Genomic DNA, 20,874 nt, shown 5'->3' on the forward strand with positions numbered 1-20,874 from the left:
CCTGAGCAGATTTGATGATAAATGTTATGCCCTTCAGTGTATGTGCTGTATCAGAGGATAATTCTTCATCTGGTCTTCAGGAATCCAGCTGTAGCATACACACATACTGTGCTGCTTGTAAGATGTGGCCTACTTCGAAAACCTACTGACCCATTTCCGTTCTTTGGCGGGGTTTTATGCTGCAGGGGGACTCTCACTACGAGAAGAAGTCAAACTCAATGTAGCATTGAAGGTAGATCCAGGGACAGCAACACCTAGAAGCCAAACAATACATAGGCCTACCTCAAACACTACAATACAGAAACACAAGCTCCTTTAGCTTGTCCGTCTCTGGTGATTGAATTCTATAGAATACAGTCGTCTTAGATTAATTAATTGTAGAATGAAGGTCATATCAAATACACAATTTCACACTCCAGTGGAAAAAACCTTGATCTTAGATGACAGCAGTGGACTACGTGGTTCTCTGCTCTGCAGTGTGTACACACACCCGCAGAGAGCCCCGACGGAGCCCCATCATGCATGAACGCTCCCCACTACCATATGTGAATTATTCATTCATGCCTCTGCCACACACACACCTTCTCCCTGCCAGACGGAGAGGCTCGGTGGAGTGAGATGGGAGGAGAGCACTGCCAACATGCAGGTCACAATCTCAACACCATCTCTGCCAGGAAGGCTGGGGAAGAGGACTCGGATCTGGTCTGAAGAGCGGAGCTTGCGAGTGCCTTATCAGTTCAAATCCCTTTGTCTATGAACTGCATGGGTTCTGAGAAATAGTCGGTCTTTCTGTATTGTGTCACTGTACTGTAAAGATCACCACACATACATTATATAGTTAATGTTTATTCAACATGTTACTATGACTGACCCAAAACCAGAGAACAATAAAATATTAGAAAACATGAGGTACAATCGGTTATTTCAATATTTTTTGAGACGATAGACAAAAAAAGACATTGTTTAGCAAAGTGCCCTTCAAGTCCAAACGAAACTCCCATCAATAAAGTAAAATAACTTTCATGTCAAATGTAAAATGTTCTGCATTCAAATCTCAATCATATAAAATCAGACTCTTGCTGTATATACGATTTTTTGCTCATTCTTCTTTTTTTTCTTGGCAAACAAAACAAAAAGAAATGTCAGCTCAGTCCCTCTCACATCACAGCGCAGACTCTGTCCCCCGTCTGTCTCCTAATGTTGCAGTGCCGACCTCATCCTCCGTCCGTCACAGTGGCCGGAGCTCCAGCTGGAACCTGGCCAGCAGGCTGAGGTGGTCGGAGGGGAACACGTCGTTAGGGAGGCCCTTCATTGACCACAGGTTCTCCTCCGATGGCAGGGAGAGGCGACTTATGAGCCTCAGACCTAAAACGTACAGCCAATAGGCAAGTCAGAGAGCTTACAGCAGTTCTTTAAGGGGGGAACCCACACTACTGTATACCATACAGGGGCATCTCAGAAAATTTGAATATTGTGGAAAGTTCATTATTTTCCGTAATTTAATTCAAAAAGTGAAACTTTTATAGATTATTATAGATTCATTACACATGTAGTGAAATATTTCAAGGCCCATGCCACAGTCCACGTTGATGCAGTAATTTGTGCAAAAGGAGCCCCCTCCAAGTATTGAGTGTATAAATGAACATACTGAACATACTGTACAATCATAAAGATTCAAACAATAAAGTCTTGAAATATTTCACTTTGTGTAATGGATCTAGAATACATGAAAGTTTCACTGTTTGAATTAAATTACGGAAAATAATGGACTTTTTCACAATATTCAAATTTTCTGAGATGCATCTGTATGTACTATGTCAGGTGACTTAACAAGCTGCGACCACATACGAGCTATAGAGTAGGCTACACGCATTTTCAATCTGGCTGAATCTTCTCTCTCGTCTAATTAGTGGATTAGTAAGAGCACACAAGTGTGGACAACAGCAGCATTGCATTTTTGTGGACAACCCAACCAACCAATAGAGCAACCTATAGAGTTGCTGGTCGCTGAAAAAAGCCATCTGGATACATGTCCCTACCGTTGCCATCACCACCACAGCTGCCACCTCCTGCAGTGTAGAAGATGTAGTCGACCGTGGCTCCGACCTCGGAGTGTAGGGTGGTCACCTCGGGGCGGTCAGAATCAGGGATGTAGTGTCCGTAGACCGACCGCAGGTCCAGGCCGTGGCCGATGGTGTGTCTGAAACTGAGGGTGAATGGAACAACTACTGCACTCGGCTGGCACAGTTTCTATCTAAAGTGACACGTGCTGCGTTAGACACATATGATGCCTATGGACTCATTAACATGAAGGTCTACAGTTGAACTGACCTGGGAGCACATGGCTGCTTTTCCTCTGGATCTAGGAGATGTAAGAGAGAGTGAAATGCAGAAGTCATTTAGCGCATTACTGAACCATTACGGCCACGTTGAGTCATGAGGTCGTATGGAAACGGGATACAGTCTAGAATGTGAGTGTGTGTCATTGGTGTGTGTTACTTGGTGTGTTGTCGGTCACCCCGGCGATCATCTGCAGGTCGCGGGGCCGGACACATGCGGGCTCACAGAAGCGTAGCTGGAGCAGGAAGTCATGGCTGTACCGGGGTTTCCCTACAGGAAGGACAAATATATCCAATCATCCATGTTCAGGGTCACATCCTCCACACAACACAACGTTGAAGAAGAGGGAAATACGGAGGAACACCACTGTACTAGATATGCGTGATTAAAAGTTCACACAACGATCATCGGCAGCATAATACCACCAGTAAGCCCATCCGAACATGATGCAGACGTTATAAAAACTACATTTCCCTTGCTGACCTGGCGTCATCTGCTCCTGCTTCTCTGTTCTGCTGAATTGGCAGTTGTCAGTGATGCCCAGGGAAGCAGGCCACAGGGGGCCATACAGCTGGAAATTATGGGTTCTGTAGGACAGGTCCTCCTGACCAGATACCTGACACACAAACAAACAAACAAACACACACACACACACACACACACACACACACACACACACACACACACACACACACACACACACACACACACACTTAACAGGGTGATATCCTAAACAATGATGCATCCATGCTAACTGAACTAGCTATGTAGCATATAGCATATTGCCAACCACAAAACACATTTTATGTGCAACCCAGACATTGATTACAGTCAGCAGTGCTGTGTTGTGCTATGCTATGTTGGGCTACAGTATGTCGTGATATGCTATGCTGTGTTGTACTGGATTATGTTATGTTGTGCTGTGTGATGCCATGGTTTGCTACGCTATGCTATGTTGTGCTATGCTGTGTTATGCTATGCTGTGTTGTGCTATGCTGTGTTGTGCTATGCTGTTTTGCGCTGTGCTATGCAATGCTATGTTGTGCTATGCTGTGTTGTGCTATGCTATGTTGTGCTATGCTGTGTTGTGCTATGCTACGCTATGCTACGCTGTGCTATGCTGTGTTGTGCTGCGCTATGCTGTACTGTGCTTTACTGTGCTATGCTATGCTGTGTTGTGCTGTGCTGTGCGGTACTCTCACCATCCAGGCGGGCAGACCGTGGTAGTAGAGCTGCCCTGTAGTGATCAGACAATACAGCGCCATGTTTGGCACACAGTTGAAGTCTCCACACAAGACGATATTACAGTTGTCCCCTACAGTCCTGCAGGACTTCACCAGACGGTCGATCTCCGCCAGCACTATGGCCATCTGGGCCAGCTTCACGTCGCCCCTGCGGGGGTTGAACAGGAGGTGGGTGTTGGCCACGCAGAGGGGTGGGCCCTGGGCGGCAGCCCCGGAGCCCCGGGACGCAACGGGCCGAAGCAGCAGCACGACGCCCACGTTGTCCCTGTCCAGCAGCGCACAGCCCGGCCTGAAGAACTCCAGTAGGCTCACAGACAGCTCGGAGAAGCGGCCGGCGTGGTAGCATGTCGCGCAGCCGTCTGTCTTGGCGCCTGTCCGTCGTTTGTATACGCAGGTGTAGCCTGAGGTCAAAAGAGGGTGGGGGAGAAAAACTGTCGATGTAAAACATTCCTCATTCATACTTCATTCTACTCTTACAATGGTCGTGGGATTGATTACACATTCACATGGGAAGGCGGATCGGGGCCCGGAACACACCCATGTCGCAGAGAGCAGGCTTCAGATGCTGCTCGTAGTGCTCCTCCTGGACCTCCTGCAAGCACAAGATCTGCACAGAGGACAGACACACACACACACACACACACACACACACACACACACACACAGAGGCAACAGACAGACAGACAGACAGACAGACACACACACACACACACACACACAGGGGACAGACACACACAGATGTACAGACACACACACAGAGGACAGATACGCACAGGGGACAGACACACGCACACAGAGGCGACAGACAGACCAGACAGAAAGAAAGAAAGAAAGACAGACAGACAGACAGACAGACAGACAGACAGACAGACAGACACACACACACACACACACACACACACACACACACACACACACACACACACACACACACAGGGGACAGACACGCACAGATGTACAGACACACACACAGAGGACACACACACACACACACACACACACACACACACACACACAGGGGACAGACACACACAGATGTACAGACACACACACAGAGGACAGATACGCACAGGGGACAGACACACACCGGAGACAGACATACACAGAGGACAGATACGCACAGGGGACAGACATACACAGAGGACAGACACACACAGGAGACAGGCATACACAGGGGACCGACACACACGACACAGACACACACAGGGGACAGGCATACACAGCTCAATATGTACAGCTGGCAGTCACTAAGCAATGTCAGTGTTACTGCATTAGTTACTGCATTAATGCTATTGTGACAGACCACCTGGCTCCTACATTATTATTTTTTCAATTATGTATCGTCTATTTCTTTTAATTATGTACTGTTTTAATGTTGTTTTTTATTCTGTAAAGCACTGAATTGTATTTACAAAATATGCTGTACAAATAAACATAATCATTGTTGTTGTTATTATTATTATTGTTATTACTCACATCTGGCTCCCACTTCTTGAACTCCTGTATGAGGTTTTTGAGGCGGTAGTCCCACGCCAGCACCTCTAGAGGGCAGTGTGTGTACAGCTCCTCGTTGGCCTCCAGCAGGTCCTGGGCCAGGATGTTGTAGGACATCACTGTGAAGTCGAACACAGCCCGGGGGTCCGAGCGGGCTCTCTGGAGAGGCTCGCCCACCTCCTCCCACATTCTCCACGCCACTGAGGAACGGTCACACTGCCCTTTACTACAGAACTGAGAGGAGGGTGCTAACGGTGATAACAACTTGAGAATCTAGCCCATCTGGTGGGCCGTTACTGGTGACCTTTACTCAATGTGACATCATAGGCAGAATTCTCACCTTCAAAGGGCATGGTCTCCTGCAGCACCGGGTAGTAGCTCATACCAGGGAACTGCCACGAGGGGCAGTAGACCACCTCTCCCAGACCAGGGCCGACGGGGAAATGCCAGCCCGGCTGCTGAGGTTTGGTCCGGCTCTCCCAGGGCTCGGCCTGGGCCTCCGACAGCAGGGAGACCAGGTCCATCTCAGGAGGACCACAAGTCCCAGGATGCTGTCGGCCGATACAAGCAAACTGGTAGTCGTCCCAGCATTCTTTCATCGAAGACATTTCTTTGGTACTGGTCTCGTCGTCCAGCTGGGTCTTGGTGACTGTCACTGACTCTTCAACACTGACTTCCTCTATTGGCTGGTCATAATGACAGATCTCCGTTTCCTCTGATGCACTCGTTTCTATCCTGCTGTCCACAACTGATGGGTTGTGTAGGTCATTGGCGCTAATCAATAGTTCCTTTGTCGGACCTCTGCTCTTAGACTCGTCCTCAATAGAGACCAGAGTCGTCTCCTTCACCTCCTCCTCCCTCGCCAGCTCCTCTGACCGCATGTTTGACTCCTGCTGGCCCTCTTGCTGGCCAGCCTCCTCCCTGACCTGCACCCCCAACCCCTCTTCACTCAACTCAGCCTCCTCGTCCTTCATCATCAACCTCTGTAGCTCACCCCTCACTAATATAGCCTCTACCATGACTTCCTCTGGTTCGACCACACTCGCTACTCCTTTCCTCTCCTCCTTCCCTGGGGCTCCCTCCTCCTCCAGGCCCTGCCCCGCCGTCTCTCTCCCGGCCTTGGGGGTCCCGGGGGGGCCGCCGCTGAGCCACTGGTCCAGCAGGGCTGTCTGAGTCTCGGTGGGGTGCCAGACACCGCCGTCACACGCGCCTTTGACATCACTGAACGCAGAGGAGGGGCAGTTTCTTAAGAGCTCTGCGTCAGAAAAGGAATGGTAGACATCACTTTATAATAATTTAGTTAGAGTTAACATCATTACCATCTTGCCGCTGTATAGTATTTTAGTAGCCTATTTCTGTGCCAGATTTCAGATGCTGCCGTCTGTTAGGCTGTAGTTAAGATGTGCCATCCTGGAGAGCTACCATTGTAAAGGGTTTCACTCCAGCCCCAACACACCTGATCCCCGACTCCGGTTTTGGAGAGGTATACCCTCTGGAGGCTTTCTCTCCGACTCTAACCTAGCACACCCGATTCTACGAATTAGCTGAATCGGGTGTGTTCCCAGGGTGCTGGATGGAAAGCCTGTAACAGTAGCCTACAGCAGCTCTCCAGACCGGAGTTATAGTCCAACGTTAGTCTAGACATCACTGCTGCTAGGTAGCTTGCAAAGTTTGACGCACATAGCTTTCTATAAGTTCGATGGCCAGCTTCGACAGTTCCACGGTTAGCTGACATGCTGCTAACTGCATGCAGACACAAACATTATTGTTGTAATGCAAGCAAAGACCAGTAATCTGCGGAACAAGCAAAAACCAATGGATAGCGTCGCGTCGTGTAGCACACGGGTCACATGGCCTGCTAACGCTAGCCAGCTGCTCAATGGAAATGCGACGAGCCTCTCCAAATATTGCTTTTCATCATCCCCTCCTTACCACTCTTTATTGTCATGTCCGTAATGCTGGCCTGCAATTTACCCGAGACGCGGTTTATTAACCATGTTAGCGGGTAAAGGCCGTAACATATCAGGCTCCCTATCATGCTCTATCCTCAATGACGCATGCGCGGAGAAAGTTTATTCATAGTCAGCTGCAACCAGAGGAGAACCTTGTTTAATACCGTGCCCTAATTGGCCATGTTAGAAAAAATGAGATTGTGTGCGATTTATTGATTTGTTTTACATAAAATAAATTGATATATATTAATTAGCAGCAGTATTAAACAATGAGAGCTTTATTTCTTTTTAAAGTGCAGTAACTTTGCTGCCGGTTATGTTGGCCGTACACGAAATTGATAACACCGTTCTTGCTGTGTTGACCAAACACACAAGGCTTTAACCATATGGTGAGTGGTGAATTTTTAATGTTACAGGCATGGCATCTCCAGGGTCGAATTACACTGTAGTCTACACAGGTATTTCACCTCGCAACCAACTGATACACGAGAAAATGGAAGAACGTGTGACAGACAGCGTGTAACACGAAATAACTTGTCAGTAAAACTGCACATATACAGTATACGCTACTGTATAAATAGATATTGTCAGTAGGCTACTACATACAGGAGTTGATCGATGTCTAGCCTCTCTCTTGAGTCCCTCTGCCTAGCAGATGATGATGATGATGATGATAGCCCATTTCCTGTCGAAGATCCAGAATTGGAGGATGAGTGGGACACCGACCTGGAGGTGGAAGGTAAATAGATTTGACCAAATTCTACTAACCAATGTTACCATATAGCGTTGTGATCTGACCTGCCTGTAGTTGTGGCGGAGGGGGGACGTGGTCTCTTAGTTCATCCGTGACATAGTTCTCTATTTCCAGAGGTGAGAAAGAGCAGCAAGGGGGATACCTCCACAGCCGGGATGTACCTCCAGGCCTGCAAGCTGGTCGGGGTGGTTCCTGTGTCCTACTTCATACGGAACCTAGGCAACCCCAATATGAACATCAACCACCATGGCCTGGGACCACTGGGGGGGAAGGCACTGGCCATCGCTCTGGTGGTACGCCTGGGACACCCGTCTGCTCACTGTCTGCTCATTTTATACTTCTACTGTAATGTAATGGACTGCTGTTAGATTCCAGCATTTTTATTTCAGACCGACATGCACATCAACAACCTGGAGCTGGCGGACAACCACCTGCTCGCTGAGGGAGCCAGATACCTGGTGGAGATGCTGAGGGCCAATTTCACCATTCAGCATCTGGTAAGTTTGTATGAGGTACAGATGCTTGAGGGTATGTCTGGTTGTATTTGTAGAATCGATCTGGTACCATGGATGAATATTTGTATTTATTTCTTTTTGCCATTTTACTTAAGCACTGGTTATGCTCTTAGATGCTTGTTTAGAAAGGAGATGCACTTATGAGTTCTCTTCAAAATGTCTCTTGACTACCTGTGTTGAATGCACGTATTGTAAGTCACTTTGGACATAAGCGTCTGCTAAATGACTGTAATGTAATGCAATGAATATTGATGTGAGTGAGTAGGGTTTGACTATACAGTAGACTATGCCCCATATTATACAGTATATATATACTGTACTGTTAATATGCCACAAGAGGGCATACGTGTATTGCAGGTAATACTGAGTTTTGACTATGAAGATAGTAAAATAGTGTGTATGTTTGTTTGTATTTACACAGGATTTGTCCAACAACCACCTCCAGACTGCAGGGGCTGAGTGCATCGCAAAGATGTTGCTGGACAACATTTCAATCAAAACTATCAAATTATCAGGTAGTAACCTGAATGAGTTGTACATTTTGAATTAAAACCAAACCATCAACAGGCAACAGTCCTACGTCAATCTGTTTGACTTGAGTTCATCATTTCCTCACAGGGAATGGATTCATAGAGGACGATGCTAAATACTTTGCTGATGCCCTGACAGTAAGTGAGTGGCAGTGACATTCAGACATGCTTGCTCGTTTAGGCTGGTAGTGAGGTGATACTATATCTGCTACATCTGTCTTTAGAGCAACTACAGAGTGAAGGAGCTGGACCTGAGCCACAATGAGTTCAGTGGTCGAGGTGGGGAGCATCTGGGTCAGATGTTAGGTGAGTAATATTACAGAGGGAACTGGTACAGTTAGGTGAATAAAGGAATTTAGTCACTTGGGTTAGAGTCATGCAACGTACTGACACTGACCTTATAACCCCACAGCAACCAATGAGGGTTTGGAAGTACTAAACCTGTGCTGGAATCACCTGCGAATGAAAGGGGCCGTGGCTTTCTGTGCCGGGCTTAAGGTAGGCTACGCGTTACGAATCTCCGACATTCACATTTGATCAATTGTGTTTCACACGAGATACCTCATTTGTAGGCAAACGTAACCCTGAAACACCTGGACCTGTCAGGGAACGGCTTTGGAAACGAGGGGGCCCTGGCCCTCGGCGAGGCGCTCAAATACAACAACACCCTGGTGCACCTCGACCTGAACAACAACCGCATCGGCAACGAGGGCGTGGGCATGCTCTGCAAGGGGCTAGAGACCAACGACACGCTGCGAGTGCTGCTGGTAGGTGGCGTCACGGAATCATCAGGCGAGCGTAGTGAGAAGAGTTGCGCTGTGTGACACTGTTGTAACCTGGATGTCATGCCTGTCACCAGCTGGAGTACAACTCCCTGACAGTAGAGGGAGCACTAGCTCTTGTCAATCTAGTCAAGAACACACCTAAAACCGCCCTGGAAGAGATCAATATAGCGGTGAGCATTGTTTTTTGAGGGGCCTTAAAACCTATACCATAACAATTCAAGTTTAGATGTTAATGACTTGTTTACATCCTGTGTGTGTGGCTGTACGTGTGCAGAATGTGCTGGTGAATGAGCACTTTGTACAGCTGCTGGAGCTGACGTGTGAGGAGCACCCCAGTCTGGTGGTGCATTACGGAGGGGTCGGAGGCTTCATCGCCAAGAAAGCCCCCAAACGCGCTGACCCAATGAAAGTCATCCAGGTACAGCATCAGTTAAAGCCTATAGATATGTATGCAGTGATTGGAATTAATAAGTGAGACATACTGTGGATAATTTAAAGAAAAAAGATTGTGGCTCTGGACTTTCAAGTAGTCTATACCCCTCAAACCCAAGGCACGGGTAAGAAGAACAGAGGCACCAAATGCTATTCTCTCTCTCTCTCTCTTTCTCTTTCTCTTTCTCTCTCTCTCTCTCTCTCTCTCTCTCTCTCTCTTCTTGCAGGACTACCTGAATGAGCGCAAGCTGCGCCTCTGGGACTTCTTTCGGAACATCGATAAAGAAGGAACCATGCAAGTTCCTGTCGCAGACTTCAGGAAGGCAGTGGAGGTCTTCTGATCAATTATCTTCAGACAAACCGCTGTCACTGACATTTACAATTTCCCAGAATGCACATGGAGGAACTAGACCTCCATTTCCAACTCATAATCAGTGTTTTTTGATCATACAGGGAGATGACAAGTACAATATAATAATAACTATGGTCCTCCAGTACTAAATGCAGAAACATATTGCAAGAAAAGTGAGTAGTTAGGTTTCGGTATTAATCATTTAAACAACATTGTATTTTATTAATTTTCTTTTGTTTCTACCCTCATAGCAATCGTCAATTCCCCTGGATCGATTCCAGATAGAGGGACTTATTCGCAGACTGGACCGCGAAGGGACAGGAGTAGTGGACTACAGGTGGGCCGTTCTCACTGTGTAGATATGAGGAGACAAAACTGTAGGGGTATAGAGACCTTGCAGTTGAAGTATATGACTCGGACCAATAAGATTGTGTGAACAGGAACAATAGCTTAAGATGAATAATAACTTTGTTTAACCTTTCCAGTTTACCCAAGTTTACTCAAGTTAAACATTTGCATAGGCTTATGGTTTGTGGTAGAGTTGGGTTGTAAATAGTGTATCCTTATCTCTGTTTAATTGCTTGTGGCGGTTTCCTCTCCTTATTGCAAATTTGGCCCGATAGGTTGGACCATTTCCATCAAACAACAAGTGAAGTCTGACGTTCAACTCGGGCATAACTGATCATAATAGAGTTCTGTTCCGTGTCTCTGCAGGGGTCTGGCCGACACCAGGAAGCAGATGATGAAGGACCACCGTCGGCAGCTGAGGAAGCTGGAGTCCCGCGAGAAGAAGGAGAAGCAGAAGAGCGACCGCATCCTGAAGACCTTCAAGAGCGCGGTGGAGGCAGTGACGCCGCGCGGCTCCATGGTCATGTCCCCGGGGGGCGCCCGGGACGACTCCGGCGGGCCCCAGCACTTCTCCGCCACTCCCCTCAGCTCCTGGCACCACATCGTCATGTACAACAGCAGCCGCTACTCCGTCACCAACCTGAGCGGCGAGCACGGCCACCATCGGCCCCACAGCAGCTCCCAGGGCGTGCGCTCCGACTCCAGCCGGGACGGGGACAACGCCAAGCTCAGCTCCGCCCCCAACCCCCTGACCACATCCAGGCCTGCGCTTAATGCCAAGCAGCATGCTGCTAAAACCAAAACCACAAAGGAGAAGAAGAAGAAGAAAAAGAAGAGCAAGAAACGTGGCGATAAAGAGAAGAAGGAAGAGACTGAAACACATCATACGAAGTGACAGAGTATTTAAGACGTAGTGATGAGATCAACATGCGTACTCTCAAAAATGTTTTGTGGTGCTGGGAGTAGATCCCTTTAGGCTATTCAAATAAAACATTGCATACTCCCACACACACTTTTATCTGCTTTTATTCTGCTTTTAATTAGTATAATGTTTCGGTTAGACCTTCATCAGGACAGTGGTTTCTAGCAATGAGGATGTGGTTCATTTCACCAAACAATGTAATTAGATGTGTTGGTGCGGGAGTGTGCAATTTTATATTTGAAATATATTTGAAATGAGTATCTAAGATATAGCAGGGAAGCTCATCTGATCATTGTTATGAATTCTAACAGAGACTGCTCTACATTAAGCTGTAGACATAAAACCTCGTAATAAATATTATTTCAAACAAAAACAAACTTTAATAGTGCCCTCTATAGACTATTTTTTATAGCCTATTCATTTATCTATGGAAAGGTAGCCTACATTCCCACCCATTAGAGTAAGGAGTAGGCTATAGAAAATATGTAGCCCACAAAGGTTCTCTTAAAAAAAAAAAAAACGTGGGCCCCTATAAACTATTCAAAATATAAATGTTTTTTTAATGTTTGTGTAAGGAATCTCACCCTAAATTTCTATCGGTGTCCCTGCAACAAGAAATGCAATGGGCCCCCTGAGGTCTTGGGCCCCTAGACCTGGGCCCGGTAGGCCCGTTTGGTAATATGTCTTTGACACACACACACACACATACACACACACACACACACACACATACACACACACACACACACACACACACACACACAAAGTGACTGGAGTGTCCACATGAAATTGTCCCAAGGGCAGTCTCGGGAGCACACAATAGGCAACTTACATGGGCCGCGCCTGGGGATCAACCAAATGCTCCTGTCCGTCTTCGTCAGAGTTACGAGCTATGTCCCTCAGACAGACACTCTGCTGTTTTGTGCTGGTCCAGTCAACATGACGTGGTTCTTCAAAGAGTTAGCCCTAATTCATTCTCTATCTACTCTATGTTGACTTTAGTACCTCCATCTAACTCAAGTCCATCTATTGACACGTACACGTGCAATATCTGCAATTACTTATGCAACTCCGGCCGGAGCACATTTTCATAACACCTGGGTAATTCATCACGTGTAAATCAAATCAAATCAAATCAAACTTTATTTGTATAGCGCATTTCATACACAGAGGCAACACAATGCGCTTTAAATACTTAATAAGAGAGACATGACTAACAGTAGAGTGCACAAATAGTTACAGAGAATTTGCCTACATGGTAGGCCATTATGTGTTACCTATCCCTGCAGTCTCTAATATGATATTTAAGTGAATCATATAGTTTAGTGTCTGCCCTAAACTTTATGACATCCCTGAACGCATGCACTAAAGCAGCGAGAACACATCCTGGCAGCCAGAATGAAATACGTCATAACAAACCCTCTGTGACACCTCATGGCGGTGACACCGAAAAAGCGACAGATGCTGATTTTCTCAGAGATCTGACAGGCCTTTATAATCCCACAGAACCGAGCTTCTGCGCCATTGTCACCTTGGAACGCGCCGCGATGATTGTCGCTCTGTATCTCCTGTCTCTCCTGACTTCTTCCACAGCCTGGGGGGTAAATATGACCCTCTACCTGTCTCATTAAACTACAGTAACCGAAGCCTATCAGACATGAGGACTGACTTGTGTATGTATCTCTCCCCTAGCCTGTAGGCCTGTGGGGCGAGAGGAACGGGACGCAGGATGGAGGGGGGAAGTGCACCTGCGACGCCTTCCTGCCTGGGTCTACCTTCCCCATAGGAGAGCTGGTCCTCCTGGAGCAGACCACTGTGCAGATTAAGCAAAAGCTGGACATTGAAATGAGCAAGGTACCGTACAGGGACAATGTAGAGGGGGTTTAGCTAGGACTCAATGGGAGTTTGCATGACTTGAATTGCTCAACACGGCACATAGCGTATTTCCAATCAATCAACTACCAGAACTCTATGACTCAGGCTGTCACTTTGTGATAATGTGACATAAGTGCTGATCCCTTTCATCCAGCTGGAGACCTATGAAAGCAAGATCACGGTGTATGCGGACAGGATAGTGAACCTGACGGCGTTGGTCGAGCTGATAGAGAAGGACCCCGACTCTTACAGCGAGGCCTTCATGCAGGACGTGAAGGTGGAGATCAAGCAGGTGGAGGCTCTGGTAATGGAGCTCCAGACATCTGTGCAGACCTCCACCACTGTCTTTGAGTCTTTTCACCAGCAGGTAACTCCTCACAGACAAGTCCTGACACACTCCACCAATCGAGGTAGAGTAGAAGAGAATGATCTCTCTCTCTCTCTCTCTCTCTCTCTCTCTCTCTCTCTCTCTCTCTCTCTCATATCGAACAAACAATGTGTGTGAAATCAAATAGATATGGTAGAATACTTCTTTCCCTGAATGGATATGTGCATATATCCACAGAAATTCAGTATGGTTCAATACTATGGAGAATGGAATTCAAGCCATACAGTATCTACAAGACACGGGTTCCATGCACAGTGAAATGCTTAAAGTTCTAACTTCTTAAAAGCTAATGAATGGATGGATTGTTCTCAGATCACATCCATGGTGGTGGTGCTGGCCAAGCTGGAGAGCTATGACAAGAACCTGGTTCTGGTGACTCGCCGTGAGTTAATCAAGATCCAGCTCCAACTGGAGGACTGTGAGAGGCGTCACGATGAGATCTTCAAACCCACCATCGGTAAGATCATGGACTGCACTTATATAGCGCTTTTATCCAAAGCGCTTTACATTGGCCATTCACCCACACATTCACACAACAATGGCAGCAGCTGCCATGCAAGGTTCTAGCCTGCTCATTGGGAGCAATTTGGGGCTCAGTGTCTTGCCCAAGGACACCTTGACATGTTGTTAGGAGGAGCCAGGATTCGAACGGCCGACCCTGCGATCATTGGACGACCCGCGCTCCCTCCAGAGTTACAGCTGCTCACCGGTCATAGTAAACACCATCCATGTACACTTCGGGGTTCGGCCTTCGACGTGACTGACCCTAACCTCTCTCTACAGGCTCCTGTGCACACAGAGGCATCATCAGGATCAGCAAGCCCATCGCCAGTCAGCTGAACGCCCACCTGCACACTGGCTACAAATGGGGCGGCTGGGGTAAAGACTCAAAGCCCGTGCACGGTTCTGAATCCATGTACTGGTTCTCCGGCTATACAGGCGCCAGTATTGTTGACATGAGATTTTATGCTGACTACAAAAACCTAATTTTGAGAAACGCATACCAGCACCACACCTTAACAAGTAGCTGGTATGGAACTGGAAACAATTTCATTGTTCGTGGTAACACCCTGTACTACCAAATCAATAACCCATTCAGCATGGCCAAACTGAATTTCACCAATTTGAGATATGAGTACAGGGTGATTGCTAAGGCTAGCCCCAGATTTTCCTACAGTCACGGGAGTAATCAGAATTTAGACTTTGCTGCAGATGAGAATGGGCTGTGGGTAATCTACGCCTCAGAGGAAGCGAAAGGTAAAATGATCATTGCTAAAATCAATGAACCATCATTTGGGATCGAGGAAGTGTGGGAGACTAGTGTGTACAAACCATCTGTGAGCAATGCCTTCATGGTGTGTGGAGTCCTCTACGCTGTCAGAACAGTGGACATAAACTATGAGGAGATCTTTTACATGTACGACACCAAGACAGAGGAAGAGAGCTACACTAGCGTTCCCTTTAAGCGGTTCCAGGAGAACTATGTCAACCTGGACTATAACCCAACGGATCAGAAGCTCTACATGTACAGCAATGGCTACTATGTCAACTACCATCTCTGGTTCAACCAGACTAACAGCAAAACTCCAGAGCTTCTGATCTGATAAAGGCATGTTGTTAGCAGATTCATCTCATATTATGATACTCTGCACAACACAGCCTGCAGTGAATGAAACATCAACTGTATATTTCATCTCTTTTGTAGTTGCTTGTATGAGTTACTCTTCTCCTGGGTCTGTCCTTCATCGTCTTCATTACAAATAAATTCTTTCTAAGCATTTACTTTGTGTCCAAGTTCCTTGTGAATATGTTAATGAATAAGAATAAGAATATGAATCTTAACAGTTGCAGGTTCTGGCAAATTTTAAACCAGCAATGGAAAAAGCTTGTGTACCAGCTTTTTAATCTTGGTTTAGTGAAACTGACCTCTAGCTTGTGAGGCAGACCAGACTGTCAGAGCAAACGTATAGGTCTACAAAGCAATTATTAGACTACAATAATCAATTGAGATTGTTGACTAATGATGCAGTCCTTTGATTCAGTTTGAATTATAGTTTCTGCTCAGCACTGGGTCAGGGCCGGGCGGAGTTAGAGGAGGAAGGAGATAAATGGCAAATATATGAGGGTCTAGGTGTACACATATATTACCAAACTGGTGCAGGCATATGTTTTCCTGTTAACTGCTACAGTTAGATGGAACAAGGTTTGAGGTTTTGACATGGCCACAGCTCTTTTCTGTCCTGGCCACACAGTGAACTGCCCTCCGACATCAGGACTGCTCATATTTCGCCATAGTCTCAAAAGTCACTTCTTCAAGAAGTACTACCAGGATTCTCCCTCTTAAGCACCTATTGTTATTTACTTTTGTACTTTACCTTAAGCACTAGATTATACTCTTAGTCACTTCTTTAGAAAGGAGATGCACTTGTGAGTTCTGGTGAATAGTACACTAGTACAGTAGTACACTAACTTCCTATGTTAAATGCAATTATGTAAGACACTTTGGATAAAGGTTTCAGCTAAATGACTAATGTAATGCGAACAGCCAAAGACATGCAATGCTGTTGCTAACTAGCCAAATAATGTATCTTAGCTGTGTGTTGCTAAAAGTTGAAGACTGAGGGTGGATGTCATATTATTGGTTGAAATTGGTTCAGTCCAACTACTGTACAAGGCCCTCACAACCCAAAATGTCCGCCTGTGCCACAAAGTGGCCGCTAGCTGTGGGACTGCAGTTCCCAGAACCCCACAGGTTGTGGCTTAGAGAGCTTAATGACTACCTGGGCTGATTTTCCATACCTGCCTCAGCAATCAGCCACATTCCCTCACCCAAATCTGGAAAACCCAGGCCAGAAGAAGCCTGGGAGACGAGGCGTGAGGAAGAAAGCATGCTGCCTGATGTGTGATTTTGTTTGAGATCTTTCATTTGTAACACCAAGTTAATTTTATCAAAGAGACAACCTCTGGCTATTTTCTGCAACTTCCTTCCCTTGTCTCTGTGTGCCACTGCCATTTTTGTGTGTGGTCTTCCCTGTCCCCTGGGTTGCCACAATACAAAAAAACTATGAGGAAGTGTGCATGAGGTATAAGAGTTGGAAGAATACGAGGAGACAATGACAAATACATGAGGTTTGCTCATGTATTTGCCCAGACCATAATTTAAGTTAAAAAAAAATTTATTTTTTAATATATTTTTTAAATCATCTCACAGCACAATGCCTGAGTATGCATTAACATTGTTATTAGGCATCACCCGGGGCTTGAACTCATAACCAGACACCAAGGGAAGGTCATGTTCTTGTTTGAGCCAAGTGAGAAGCTGGCAGTTTGAAGAAGAAGAATATTGGCAAATACAAGAGGGTTCCAGCAGCTGAGGTTGCCCGGCCTCTAAAAATGGGGAAAATGTTAGTTTTGTTGTGATCATTTTGAGGTGGTGCATTTTTAAAATGGTGCAGTAGAAATGCTATACACAGCATTGGTTATTCAGCAGTTGTACCATACAAATCATATTACTATTGATTAACCTTTTTCAACAGCCTGTTCGTTCAGATTTCAATAAAAATGTATTTTACACATCTTTTTCCATCAATTTGGATTCAATATGAAGAAAGGCCAAGGCTCAATTGCAATCCTATGCAGATTCTTACACACTAGAATGTGGTCACAGCAAACTCCTTAAAATACTGTAATATCTAGAATAGACATTGCCAGAAATATCAGAAAATATATTTGCATTGTAAACATAAAACGATTCTTCTCCTTTGTGAAACCACAAGCATAGTTTTTAGATGTTTGCACTTCTATTAGACTACAGGCTTTATTTAGAGGTTTGTTCATTGCTCTGCACTAGCCCATACATCTGAGTGTGTGATATAGATCATTTGTCTGGGTGTGCTAGTTTATCCCCAATTGTTGGGAATGGAAAGTGGCTGAACATTTTGTCTGGAAATTACCTTTCTGGACAGAGGAGCAAATCTTTACTACTCTGAAAGTTTGCACATAGTATTTAGCTATGATATAATATAATGTACAGTACTATATCTTATCATTATCCTTATCATATTCAATTGCAACCGCCATATACAGAGAAAACATGAAACAGGATGGCTATAAATAAAGTGCTATAAATACAGTTTATTATCAAAAAGGTCACATAAGATCCAGTGATGTACAGTACAGTAGCTGATAACGTCAAATTATCACTGATCAAAATGTGCTTGTGCCAGTCCGTATGGCATCTTTCTCATGCACTCCCTGTGTCAACATCGTAACGGTGATCAGCAAGATTGAACAGGATTCTGAAAACGACACATGATTAGTTTCTCACAACTAAACAAGGATCTGACCTATAATAACCATGGGAAGAAGAAAGCTGTCCCTGATGAGCTGATGGGAGCAGTCATTATAAACCCACAGAGCAGACAGGCAAGGGCACACTCCAGAGAGAGAGAGAGAGAGAGAGAGAGAGAGAGGAAGACTGAGACACCATGGTTCCAATACTACTGCTCCTACCACTCCTCAGTTCTGCTATGGCTTGGCTGGTAAGGAACTCTTTTCTTTCTTTCTTTCTTTCTTTCTTTCTTTCTTTCTTTCTTTCTTTCTTTCTTTCTTTCTTTCTTTCTTTCTTTCTTTCTTTCGAAAGATAGAGATGCATCTAAAGACAGTGGGTACAGCCCGCTAACTCCTTTAAGACCCACTTCATTCATAACTTGGTTTTCTTTTAGCCAATAGAGGACTGGGAGTCGGGCAACGTGACGGCGTCTGTGGGCGAGGTGGGCCAGTGTGTCTGCCATGTCTACCTGCCCGACACCACCTTCCCTGCCGACCGCGTGGAACACATGCAGCAGGTCACCAAGGACTTGATGCTGGAGGTGGAGCTCCAGATCAACAAGGTACAGTACAGCTGACTCATGCATACTGTACCTGCGTTTCCTTTACAGGCAAACATGACACTGATCATACTGTAGCTTAATCAATAAAGTTATGTGCAATTGAGAGGACAAGAGATAGAATGTATACTGCATCCAGAGCCCTTATTTACAGAATACATATATCTTCAGCCTGAGTATACAGTATACAGTATGTCTGTCTATCTCTCAGCTGGTGAGCTACAAGGGCAGACTGGAGGTCTTCTTGGGACAATTGAAGAACCTGACTGTCCGAGTGGAGATAGTGGAGAGCGGGCCCGACAAGTACATCAAATTGGACTTTGAGCTTCTCAGGATCGAGCTGAGAGAGTTTGAAATGCTGGTGACACAGCTGAAAATGTCCCTCAACTCCTCCTCACCGATATTTGACAGCCTGTACACTGAGGTGAGTTGTTTATAGAAGATAAAGCAAACCAAGTCAACTCATTGTCATCTATAATTATTGGTCATATGCAATTTGTCCTTGATATAGATCCGTAACATGAGCCTCATCGTGGACCAACTGGAAGGCTATGACAAGAGCAACCTGAACATTATCCGCATTGAGTTTGGTAAACTGCAGAGGAAGCTGGAGGAGTGCCAGAAGGAGCAGGATGGCATCATCAACAAACCAGACATCGGTGAGGCCCCCTCATCAGTGGAAAGCAATAGCTCTGGTTGGGTTTGCTTGTCAGAGATCAGTGTCATTCTCTCTTCTCTCTTTCCCCAGGGTCCTGTAGCCACAAAGGCATCGCCGGCATCGGTAAACCACTGGTCAGCCAGCTGAACGCTCACCTGAACGCAGGCTATAGATTTGGGGGATGGGGTAAAGATTCGAAACCCAAACGAGGCTTTGAGTCGATGTACTGGTACAGCGCCTCCACCTCTGTCTCGGTGCATGACGTCTTTATGTATTCCAACTATGACAATCTGATTCTGAGACAGTCGTTCCAGCATCTTGACATAAAAAGTGGATGGCAAGGCAATGGTAACAATTACATTTTTCGTGGTAATACCATCTATTACCAACTTAACTCTCCATTTAGTATGGCTAAGATTAACCTGACTAGTTCGCAGTATGACTACAGAGTGATCACCAAAGCCAGTACAAGATTCTCATACAGTTACTCAGTTAATCAGAACATGGACTTTGCAGCCGACGAGAAAGGCTTGTGGGTCATGTATGCCACAGAGGAGTCCAAGGGTAAAATTGTCGTGGCTAAGATTAACGAGCCGTCGTTTGGCATCGAGGACGAGTGGAGCACCGGTGTGTTCAAGCAGTTGGTAGGCAACGCCTTTATGGTGTGCGGAGTCCTGTACGCCACCAGACCGATAGACCTCCACACAGAAGAGATCTTCTACTCGTTCGACACCAAGACAGGGCAGGAGAGCCACTTAAGTATTCCCTTTGACAAGTTCCAGGAGAGCTACATGAACCTGGACTACAACCCTACTGACCAGAAACTCTACATGTACAACAACGGCTACTATGTGTCCTACAATGTCAAGTTTCAGAAAAATTAAGACATCCACTGTCTGTGGTCTGTTGTATCGTGATTGATAATACTGTACTCTGATTCTCTGAAAAGCTGTTTGATACATTCACCTTTTGCTCTCTTCAAATCTATATCCTTTATACTTCCGAAATAAAATACGACTGAAGCATCGACACGTGTTTGATATTATTTGACAGTTTTATTGGCTCATCATGAGGTGACAGGAGAGCAGCAGTGACACAGCCTCATGTTTCCGAACAGTCTAGTGCCTCTCCTAAATGACTCACGCCCCTGTGTGATGTCATCCTGGCTTTGGGTAGGGTTTCTGATTCAGCCCTCCCATTCATCTTCCAATCCTCTTTACCCCACTCTCTCTCTCTCTCTCTCCCTCCCCCCTCTCCTTTCTCTCCTTCTCTCCTCCTCCCCTTCTCCCCCTCTTCCTCCTGCTCCCCTCGTAAGCAAGCCTTCCCCTGGGACTGTCCTTTGTGCTCCAGTGAGAGTCTAGCTCCATCTGGTACTGTGGACCAAGTCACAGTAGCA

General features: G+C 46.0%; 3 protein-coding genes across 3 annotated transcripts; 2 read left to right on the forward strand and 1 right to left on the reverse strand.

Moving 5' to 3' along the window:
* Nucleotides 1–1,228: 1,228 nt before the first annotated feature.
* angel1 (angel homolog 1) lies at nucleotides 1,229–6,052 on the reverse strand (the record flags this gene model as incomplete). Its single annotated transcript, XM_084438424.1, has 9 exons — nucleotides 1,229–1,365; nucleotides 2,040–2,206; nucleotides 2,332–2,362; nucleotides 2,500–2,610; nucleotides 2,824–2,956; nucleotides 3,543–3,985; nucleotides 4,122–4,191; nucleotides 5,061–5,278; nucleotides 5,419–6,052. 9 exons carry the CDS (start codon nucleotides 6,050–6,052, stop codon nucleotides 1,229–1,231), a joined length of 1,944 nt encoding a protein of 647 aa, XP_084294550.1.
* Nucleotides 6,053–7,523: 1,471 nt separating this feature from the next.
* Nucleotides 7,524–11,641, forward strand: lrrc74a (leucine rich repeat containing 74A; the record flags this gene model as incomplete). The annotated part of the gene is made up of 14 exons (XM_084438425.1): nucleotides 7,524–7,533; nucleotides 7,686–7,769; nucleotides 7,899–8,077; nucleotides 8,174–8,281; nucleotides 8,721–8,814; nucleotides 8,918–8,967; nucleotides 9,054–9,135; nucleotides 9,242–9,327; nucleotides 9,402–9,596; nucleotides 9,689–9,784; nucleotides 9,889–10,032; nucleotides 10,274–10,378; nucleotides 10,650–10,735; nucleotides 11,113–11,641. The coding sequence occupies 14 exons, from the start codon at nucleotides 7,524–7,526 to the stop codon at nucleotides 11,639–11,641; spliced, it is 1,848 nt and encodes a 615-aa protein (XP_084294551.1).
* A 1,574-nt stretch (nucleotides 11,642–13,215) lies between these two features.
* On the forward strand, nucleotides 13,216–20,362 carry olfm4.2 (olfactomedin 4, tandem duplicate 2; the record flags this gene model as incomplete). The annotated part of the gene is made up of 10 exons (XM_084438426.1): nucleotides 13,216–13,269; nucleotides 13,361–13,522; nucleotides 13,698–13,910; nucleotides 14,244–14,388; nucleotides 14,715–15,509; nucleotides 16,740–16,831; nucleotides 18,656–18,823; nucleotides 19,032–19,244; nucleotides 19,332–19,479; nucleotides 19,569–20,362. 10 exons carry the CDS (start codon nucleotides 13,216–13,218, stop codon nucleotides 20,360–20,362), a joined length of 2,784 nt encoding a protein of 927 aa, XP_084294552.1.
* Nucleotides 20,363–20,874: the final 512 nt, after the last annotated feature.

The sequence above is a fragment of the Borostomias antarcticus genome (assembly GCF_949987555.1).
Source record: "Borostomias antarcticus genome assembly, chromosome: 5".
NCBI lineage: Eukaryota > Metazoa > Chordata > Actinopteri > Stomiiformes > Stomiidae > Borostomias > Borostomias antarcticus.